General features: G+C 32.3%; 1 protein-coding gene across 2 annotated transcripts in view; it reads left to right on the top strand.

Annotated features, from left to right (window-relative positions):
- LOC144973038 (calpain-9-like) overlaps nucleotides 1-10,712 on the top strand; it is a 33,443-nt gene extending 22,731 nt beyond the window's left edge. For both annotated transcript variants that reach the window (XM_078915006.1, XM_078915007.1), the window contains 7 exons: nucleotides 653-695; nucleotides 2,179-2,287; nucleotides 3,643-3,704; nucleotides 5,118-5,189; nucleotides 5,446-5,524; nucleotides 8,110-8,226; nucleotides 9,048-10,712. In XM_078915006.1, the coding sequence (XP_078771132.1) occupies nucleotides 653-695; nucleotides 2,179-2,287; nucleotides 3,643-3,704; nucleotides 5,118-5,189; nucleotides 5,446-5,524; nucleotides 8,110-8,226; nucleotides 9,048-9,127 (562 nt within the window). In that variant the 3' untranslated portion in view covers nucleotides 9,128-10,712. The remainder of the gene's footprint in view (nucleotides 1-652; nucleotides 696-2,178; nucleotides 2,288-3,642; nucleotides 3,705-5,117; nucleotides 5,190-5,445; nucleotides 5,525-8,109; nucleotides 8,227-9,047) is intronic.
- Nucleotides 10,713-11,040: the final 328 nt, after the last annotated feature.

Genomic DNA, 11,040 nt, shown 5'->3' with positions numbered 1-11,040 from the left:
CTGGCCGCCCTGCTGCCAGATTCATTTGCAAGCTCTACAGACCTTATTTCCGGACCAATTTTGATCGTTGCTGATTCAAATATTTATCTCGATCTATGTTGAGTTTCGAAATACGTGTGTGGTATAATGATTAAAATAGATGAGCGCCTGTCCGTAATTGCCTTTTATTTTCCATAAACATTGCGAGTTCTCAAAAAAAAAAAAAAAAAAAGAATTGAGCTTTTTTTATATAGCGCAAAATCCACTAACTGTGCTCTAAACGCTTTACAAGGAGTCCCTGGCCAACAGCAACACGTAACATGTAGCATGGGACATGACGCCTGTTATGCGATATTACAATTTTTTTTGGGACAGAGACAACGCTGTTAACGGCCAGGTACTCATTTTACACCTGGTTACTGTGAGAGAATATTATGAGAAAAGAGCCTTTTCCAAGGACTCAACGTTGCGGCGAGCGAAGCTCGAACCCAGGACCTTCCGATCCGAAGCGAGTGTCATATCACTAGATCACATAGCCGCACAAGTTTTATATTTTTATAAAATCTTTCTCTTGAGAAATACCGACACTCAGCATGGGCATCCAGGCGGCGTTCTCGTAGAAACCCATGCAACAGTAAATATTATTATTAATTATCTATTAATTTCCAAACAGAGAATTTGATGGGGACTCAACTGTTGATAAACCAGATGAAGAGGTTTGTTGATATTTACTCCTTGGTTAAAAAATTAATATAATAGCGATGATAATACGAGCTTAAATCAATAATGCTGTACAATATTTATTATTATAACAACAACTACAGTGATGATGATAATAATAATAAATGAAAAAAATATAACAATAATAATATTAATAATAATAATAATAATAATAATAATAATAATAATAATAATAATAATAATAATGATAATAATAATAATAATGATAATATTAATGATGATGATGATTATTATTATTGATGATGATGATGATGATGTGATGATGATGATGATGATGATGATGATGATGATAATTATAATGATAATAATAATCATCATCTTATATTATTATTATTATTATTATTATTATTATTATTATTATTATTATTATTATTATTATTATTATTATTATTATTATCATTATTATTATATTTTTATTATTATTATTAATGATAATGATAATAATAATAATAATAATAATAATAATAATAATAATAATAATAATAATGATGATGATGATGATGATGATGATGATGATGATATATGATGATGATGATGATGATGATAATAACAGTAATAATAATAATAATAATAACAATAATAATAATAATAATATAGTAATAATAATAATAATAATAATAATGATAATAATAATAATAATAAATAATAATAATAATAATAATAATAATAATAATAATATTATTAATAATAATAATATATATAATTTATAATAATAATAATAATAATAATAATAATAATAATAATAATAATAATAATAATAAGAGAAGAAGAAGAAGAAGAAGAAGAAGAAGAATGAAAATAATAATAATAATAATAATAATAATAATAATAATAATAATAATAATAATAATAATAATAATAATAATAATAATAATTATAATGATGATGATGATGATGATGATGATGATGATGATGATGATGATGATGTGATGATGATGATGATGATGATAATTATAATCCTAATAATTATCATCATCATCTTATTATTATTTTTATTATTATTATTATTATTATTATTATTATTATTATTATTATTATTATTATTATTATATATTATTATTATTATTATTATTATTATTATTATTATTATTATTATTATTATTATATTATATTATACTATTATATATATATTAATAATAATAATAATAATAATAATAATAATAATAAAAATAATAATAATAATTAATAATAATAATAATAATAATAATCGTGTTGTTGTTGATGGTGAGGGTGATGATGATGATGATGATGATATGATGATGATGATGATGATGATGATGATGATGATGATGATGATGATGATGATGATGATGACGATGGTGATTGTGGTGGTGGTTTTGGTTGTTGTTGTTGTGGTGGTGATGGTGGTGGTGGTGGTGATGGTGGTGTCGGTGGTAGTGGTGTGGTGGTCGTGATTGTGGTGATAATGATAATGTAAAATAAATGATCTTTTTCAAGGAAAAACCAGACGCAATTTTGGATCGGGAATTTGATAGATTATCAGGCCCAACTGGTGGAATTGATGCAAACGACATGCAGAATTTGTTAGAGAAAGTCATTGGCTCAGGTAGGTTGCTAGTTTCTTTAACCATAATGATTCAAATCTTAACAACTCACCAAAACAAACAAACAAAAAGAAACAATCAAACCAAAACCAATTTGGAAGCAAATGTCATTAAAGTAACGTATCTACGCATCAACAATTGATTTGATACGGCTATCTTTGATGCAGGTCGTCCTCTATTCAATCTAAATCATGGCAATTTTATCAGTTTACTGCCGTACTCTGACTCTGAAAAAAAAATTATACTTAAGAATTTGGCCAGAAAACTCGTTCTTTAAAATTCGATTGATTTAATTAAGTCTCAAGTCTAGGACATCCCGAAGTTAAATGCGTGTAAAATAGTATAATATTATTCTCGTGAATCTGTTTTAACTAAGCTGCTAGAAGCTGTGGACTGTGAAAAGTAATGTACAAAAATGAAAATAAGAGTATGAAAATTAGAAAAAATAAAGAAACAACCAAAAACAAAACAACAAAAAAAACACTGAACATTTCTGGATCAAAACCATTTTCAACCAACAAGGAAAACAGTCAAAAGATTAATATATCACGAAATAGATTGTATTTCGTTCTTTTTTGTTTTTTAGTTTTTGAAGCTGTTATACTCAATGTGTGTTCGTACTCTTGATTATACTTTGTTTTGATTGTATACTATTTATTCCGTGTAGAATTAAAAACGAAACAAAATTGCATTAAAATTAGTAGAGTAACGCCCATGTAGTATGTCTGTTGATTATTTGTTAATTGTGACACATACCAGTATTATGTCAGATGGTTTGGATGCTAAATCGATTTAAAATGAAACTGTGGTTAATTGTTTTATGGTTTATTGACGACAATGGTTCTCGTTTTTTAAAAGTGACAAAAAATTGAATTCCAGATTTCTGATTATGTATCTTAAATATCACTTGACATCTGGTTGATTCGGATATACAGTAAAATCCTGATAAAGCCAACGCTAACGGACCAGAAAGATTGGTCGACTTTATTCATTAGCAGTAAGATTATTAACCCCTAAATGGCTTACTTTGGACAACGTGGGTTATTCCTGTTGACATCAGACATCCTATTTGATGGATTATCTATATTCCGGCATGGAAGGCCTAGGCGACTGGATCTAATGGCCACGTTGCGAAAGAGCGTTTTTTAAAAATATTATATTTGACTTAACCATTGTTTGATTGTTTGTTATTTTTAAAAGCTGTAATAAGAGTTACTCTAAGAAAAAACTTTAAAAAATAAAAAATAAAAAAAAAAAAAACACAAAAAAAAAACATAAGATAACGCTTGTACAAAATGATGATGTATTGATGTTGTAGAAACATTTTTTTTCAAAGTATTTTTCAAATTTCTTCCAGGAGACAGGAGGGAGAAAACGTATGAATTGGAAACATGTCGCTGTCTGTTGTCTGCTGCTGACGTATCCTTTCGTTCCAGCAACAGTGTTTGCAAGCAAAGAGAACAATATAATAAAATAAATAAAAACTTGAGCGCAATACCCATTAAACGTACCCAAAGCGCCTCACGTGCATCCACAGCCAACAACAACATTTAACATAATATAGGACGAGACATGACGCCTGTTAGGCGATATTACATTTGGGGGAGGGGGGGGGGACAGAGACTAGGTTGTTAACGCCCAATTACTCATTTTACACCTGAGAACGGTGAGAGAATGTGAGTAAAGAGCATTTTCCAAGGACTCAATTATGCACCACCGCTCAGGGTGGGACTCGAACCCAGAACCTTCCTATCCTAATGCGAGTGTCATACCACTAGACCACATAGTTTGCGCCAGATTGGTCTTATTGTTGTAATGAAAATATTCCGTCTTAAGACAAAGGTTCGCAATTCGGGGGAAAAAAACAACAAGTTTTACAGTAGAGCCAAAATATCGTTTGCTCCTATATATTTTAATCGATCAAGTTGGACATCTCATTTTTTAAATAAAATATTTATTTATTGACTTGACGTCACGAGACCGACGTGTACATATGTAGGTCTGACATCCGAACCCAATTATGGATCTGGTTTTACATTGTTATAAAAGGACAATATTTTCCGTCATTTTTAAAGATTTTCATTACACCAATGAGCCCATAATGAATTGGGTTATCAGACCTGCAAATAAGTACATGCGGAATGAAACACAGATAGAAAAAAATGCGCGTTCGGTTCAAGAATATGAGAGTGTTAATAACTCAATCTGACCCAATTACTGGTATGTGACCCTTTTGTCCTATGGTGGCAGAATCAGAAATACTCTCAATCCCGGGCCAAATATTGTCTGTACAATATAAAATTAAGCCCATAATTCAGAATTTTAATGTTTCCCTTCACAGCATTATGCCCATTGTTGTCCCAGTTGTAATTATCACCAGTTCCAAGCAATGTCAAGCAATGTGAGACTTAACTATTTTTCTATAATATACATTACACTCTTTCTTGTAAATATTGTTTAGATCTTTTTGTTGTCGTGTAAACTAAATTATAGGCTTCAACAGTCGTGGCGTCACTTCCCTCGTAATGACGCATAGTAACTTAGTAACTTGTTCTAAGCTATCGGAGCAATGGCGGAAGCACTTATGAAATATTTCTCCGACAACCATAAAAGTGTATCCAGAGGAGAAAAACTATAAATCTGATCAGGTTTTGACTTTAATACATTTTGATTTGTGACATTTGAAAAAGTTCAAGCCAGCATGAAGAACAAAAAGTACCGATTTTCTTTGTTTAGAACCAAGCTGCTAATTGTTTTGGACGAACGTGACATCAGACTATTGAAACCTATTGTGTATAAATACATTACATGTATAATCTTAACTGGTACAAGGTATACAAAGAATCAAAACTGGCCAAGAAATCACAGGTGGAAAAAGCGGTCACTAACTTGAAGAATTTAACAGTAAGTTTCAATTATAATGCAACAAAACCCTAATTCAAATACAGGAATATTTTACAAACCCAAGATTTTTAAAAATAAAAGAACAAATCTACCGTTGCAATTTACATTTTATTTCTTTTCGATTACTTTGACAACATGTATTTTATTAGAGAGCTATTATGACGGAAGTGCTTTAATTTGAACTTTTAACGATTGATATTATATATATATATATATACACTGACAATCCCCTCAATCTATTTTCCATTTATTTCAGAGAGTGTTTCAATTGACGGACAAAGATAAAACAAACTTCGTGGAAAAACCTGAGCTTCGACTTTTGTTAAAGATTTTAGGTTTGACTCAATGCATGTTCTGATTTTGTTTGTATCTCGTCGTCATCGAATAATACAATTGGGAACAAAAGTGTGATGCCAAACCATTGGTTCCAATCTGAATGGAAGTATAAATCACTTTTCCGGAGGACTGAATACATATCTTGCGTAAATGATCTTCTGGTTTCAGAGTGATGGCATCTTATTTTCTAATCTAAATATGTTATGCTGGTCGTCAATAAAGACTTTCCATCTTCGCTCTTTTACGTCCCGTAATCCTTAGAATCTGCTTATACATCCTACTACTAAAATAATTATGCCACCTTGTGATTCAATATGTAACCTATTGATTATTAGTCCTCCGAGGGACTGATTACATATACACTTCCAAGGAGTTTGGAACCGGAAAGTAGAAGTTGTGACGGCGCCATCGTTAGCTTATTGATGATATGCGTTCAGTTAAATGACTCACAACATACGTCAGCCGAATATAACGTACCGAAACACAAAATGTGTGAAACCTTGAACGTTTATTGTCTGATTGATATAATTTAGTGAGAACTAATCACGAAAATGGCTGTCTAAAAACAATTTTAAAAAGATCTGGGTGACGTCATTTGCGTTCTTTCTATAGACTGACACTAGGAGGAGTAGTGTTTTGTCACTTATAGATAGTTTGAAGATGACGTCACTCAGGTCTTTGTTATTGTTTTTTGCCATCCGTGTTTATGAGTAATGCTCACTGAACTGTATTAACCTGACTATAAACGTTCATGAATACACACAGTTTTGTGTGTTAGTCCGTTATACTTCCGGATGGCAATGTTATGAGCTTCTTAGCCAAGCGCATACTATCTATAGGTGAGTACACTGTCTAGTGAGTTGTCGTTAGTGGTGCTCAAGGAAACAAATTATTCCATTGGTTGAACTATTGTATACAATTCACAAATTGTTTTGTTTAGGTGGTTTGGCCGTGGACATTGAAGTACAATCTGTTGGTCAGTGTCAGGATTTGATTTTACAAAGGCTACGATTGGATTCGATAGTAACAAACAATGATCGTTCGTCTTCTTGAGCATTATTAACAACTCATCTTTAAATTTTGCTTGGTGATCGTTGCCTTGTTTTGTGATGTAATTTTTAGGGAACTCTCTGGGGAAAAGTAAACGAACGCTTCCGGGAAGCGCCTTATTATCACATCGTCGACATTTATATTTTTTGGACGTTTATTATTTATGCCATTACATAGAATGCTCATGAGATGCTCAAGAATGTTGCCAGCATTATTAAAAGATTAACTGTTTAAATTTAAGACAAAGAAGATAGGGAAAGATTAATGCGAATATTATTTCAACTTGGCCTCCAATTTCGGTGGTTCCAAATGAACATGTTCCGACGTGCATTTATTTGTAGGTCTGATAACCCAATCCCTTTTTGGCTCCCCGTTGTAATAGAAATTTCAAAAAATGTCGTAGAATATTGTCCATTACAACAATGTTAAACTAGGCCCATAAGTGGGTTTGGATGCGATGTACACGTCGACATTATTGTATTACCAACTTGGCAAATCACTTTAGAGCAAACAGGGTCATAGGGGTCGAGATGGGAGAGATAGGGGATTTGGCGTACAGAACGATCATCTCATTTAAAGGCCAGGATTATTTCTTAGTTAGAATTTCCAATGATTTACCTCATTTTGATACATTGCAATATCTATGAACACAACAACATCTGTAAACCATCGTGAACTTAGAGTATGTAAGAGCTTGATGCTGTAAACGTATTGATAAGGATAATAATATAGATAGCTCGTGTTGCTTTAGTTGATGTGTCTAATACACATCATTATTTTTGCATTGATGGCTGAGCGATATCATGTTTGTTTTTTGTTTTTAAGTCGGGCCACTTTGAGTAAAGTGAATCGCCAGATGGGGTGATAATGACCTCAAAAAGACTAGCCGGTCGGGTCACTCATATATCCCATTTGACTCAGTTGTGGTTGACCCGGAAGATCCCAGGTTCGAGCCCCGCTTCAGGCACTTTTTTTTTTGGGCAAGATTATTAACCCCCAATTTGCTCACTTGGACAACAAGGGTGATTCCTGTTGACATCAGACATAATGTTTGATGATTCGTGGAATGCATAGGCGACAATATCTTATGTGCATAAGTGCATAAGTGCATAATTTTGTGTGGTTGAGCTATTGATCCTATGCTTTAAGTTTTTTTTTTAAACGCATAACATCCGCCAACAGTATATAACGTAGGCTACCAACACACAAAACAATATGTAACCGTAAACTGTTATAGTCTGATTAATACAAGTTAGTGAGAAATATTTCATAAAAATGGCTGTCTAAAACCAAAAACAAAAAGCCGTGTGACGTCAATTTTATCCTCTCTGTACGACCGGCAGAGGCGGACTTTACAGTAATGTCAGGACAAAAAGGGATCCCAACAAGACATTTTAATTTGTCTGAGATGAAGATTTTGTTTGACTTGTTTATTTTCTGTTTGTTTGTTTCGTGTTTTTTTTTTTTTGGTGTTTTTTGGGGTTTGTTTTTTTAAAGATAGTGATTCCTATTCCCTAAAATTGTTTTTCTTCAGAATATGATGTGAGCCCCGATTTGCTGAACAGAATTATGACTCGATATGGAGGAAGAAGTCAACGCCTTGGGCTTGAAGACTTTGTCCAGATCTGCTGCAAACTTTTATCATTTGAAAGTGAGTAAATTATTTGTGCGATCTGTAGCGCTTTGGGATACTTGAAAGTCGGAAATTTTATACAGAATTATATCCACATAATATTGTGCTTGAAGCACTTTACAAGAGTTCCCAACTCAACTGCACAGAACGTGCAGCTTGTTATTACTGACTCGTTTTACATATGAGAATGGTGAGAAAACGTAAATACAGAACATATTTCAAAGACTCAATTTGTGCGTTGTCTACGGCGAGATTCGAATCATAGACCTATAGGTAGCACTTCGGCTTCAGCGTATTTGCACTTTGTTGAATTATATATATATAATGTAAAAAAGATAATGTTTTGAACAGGTGTGTATGAAAAGTGCCAGACAAAGCAAGAAAATAAAATACATACATACATACATACATATATATATATATATATATATATATATATATATATATATATATATATATATATATATATATATATATATATATATTGCAATAGTAGCTCTCCTATTCCCTTCGAAAAGGCCTTTCCCCCCCCCCCCCCCCCCCTCCCAAAAAAAAAATTAATGTAAAAAAATTTTTTTAAAGAAAAGGAAAGAAACAAATCCAACCGTAACCCTCAGTGAAATGTTTTGATTTATAACAAAGGTCTACTGCACTCCAAGCCTTTTTTTCTACCGGTATGAAATTGTTAGATTAAAAAGAATGATAACCACACACGCACATGAAAAAAAAACAACAGAAAAAAACAAACAAACAAACAAACAGAACCAAAAACAAAACAAAACAACAAAACAATACAAAACAGAACTAAAACGTGTATTTATATTATTTGGCTTTTTCAGAAACCTACCACAGTAGTGATACGAGGCTGAATAATTGGGGAGGAAACCAAGGAGAACTGCTCATGTATTCCTTTATTTAATTAAACATACATGTATTGCTATAATCTGTACCATTCGTATCATTGCAGACCTATACTATCATGAATATAGAACTTCTAATTGAGCTTTGTTATTGTACTCATTCTTAGGTTGATTTAAATGTTTTGCCATAACATGTTTATGAAAGTTCATCATTATTCAGCCCAGTTTCCAATTTGTATTGATTGCACCCACATACGTACACGAAAACACATAAACGCGCACGCACCCACACACACAAACACATACACACACAAGGTCCATTTCATTACTTTTACGGTCTGACACTACTTCTACCCGCGGACTTACTTTTTTTCCCTTATATGGCAGAATACTATGTCCCATCCGTAAGTTCTTATTTTCTTTTGTCCTCTGGCCGTACTCTACTCACTTCATTTTCTTGTTATCATCAACATGCTCCATTCACTTTTCTTTTGTCCTCTGGCCGTACTCTACTCACTTCATTTTCTTGTTATCATCAACATGCTCCATTCACTTTTCTGGATCCTCTGGCCGTACTCTACTCACTTCATTTTCTTGTTATCATCAACATGCTCCATTCACTTTTCTGGATCCTCTGGCCGTACTCTACTCACTTCATTTTCTTGTTATCATCAACATGCTCCATTCACTTTTCTGGATCAAACTTCAATCACCGATCGATTAAAATGACCCTCAGATCGTCAAAAAGTATCAAATCTGAGTGAGATTTTCTTTCACTGAAGAATATTCGAATCCATGGATATTTAAAGTAAAAGTTTCCTGGCCAAAATGGAAAACAAGGGTTTTGTCATAGTACTATGTGTATCATAACTCTTCTAAATTTTGAGTCCTGAATGAAAATATTATAACAAAATACCTTGACCTTCATTTTTTAATAAATTATTTATTAATTGCGCAATGTGAATAGCACAGCATAAGCCATATCTCATACTTTTAATGATAATCAAAAACCACTCTATTAGAACACGGTTTTGCTCCCTAAGATATGTTTCTCTTTTTCTTTTTTTTCCGTTTTGTTTGTTGAATTTTGCGCTAATTTCTCTTCGATCTTTAATTTATTATGATAAAAACCATTGTGTTCAAATTTTCATTTTCGACAAACGAAAAACATTAATCTTGAGCTTAAAATAGAAAGTTTAGATATTACGAATTGTTCTCATGCGTTGACGAGACCATGTATCATGGATTTGAACACTATACAAGTCAACGTCTATTCTATATTCTTGATTCTGGCCTATGCAGTAAGATACATATTATGTTTGTCCTCAACTGATTTTATGCATAATTTAATAATGTTTTAAATTTGATGCGCCTGAAACACGAGTTTTGCGTGATGTTTTGTATTCGTTTGATCCATTTGTTACGGAAGGTCCCAGACGGAAGGTATACCTGTAACGGCATGTACTTTTTATTTGAACAAAAGGCAACCTTAAATGAGCCCACTGATGTAATGGAACGTAAAACTGTGTCTATCAATAAAATGTTGAGACAAACCTCGAATTGCTATCAAACATGCAAATATGTGCAAGTAGTCCTGTAACAAAAATCAATCAATAAATGATAAAATAAAATATAGTAAAATAAGATGCCATGTATTCTTCGATTTATTCGATCTAGTTTAAAAATGTTTTGTTTTTACGGCGCTTTCAACACATTTAGGTTATATCAGCGCCAATAAAAATGAGGAAAATGGGAGTAAAAAAGTATCGGTTTACATTTGAAAGCACACAAGAAAAAGTAAGACAAAGGGTAATGGTTTAAATAGGGAACAGATGTAGATTCCAAGAGTATACTATTCTTTTGCATAGTTTGAGATCACATAAAAGTCTCATCCAGACACGAGCACAAGGTGCCACTAAGAGTAAGAGAAACACACTCAAAACGCTTACATTATACGTTCAAAACAACAAAT

This window comes from Berghia stephanieae, chromosome 5 (assembly GCF_034508935.2).
Source record: "Berghia stephanieae isolate SIO BIC M18660-M18661 chromosome 5, UCSD_Bste_1.3, whole genome shotgun sequence".
In the NCBI taxonomy this organism is placed as follows: domain Eukaryota; kingdom Metazoa; phylum Mollusca; class Gastropoda; order Nudibranchia; family Aeolidiidae; genus Berghia; species Berghia stephanieae.
Note: the sequence above shows the minus strand (reverse complement) of the source record. Positions and strands in the feature narration are given on the sequence as shown.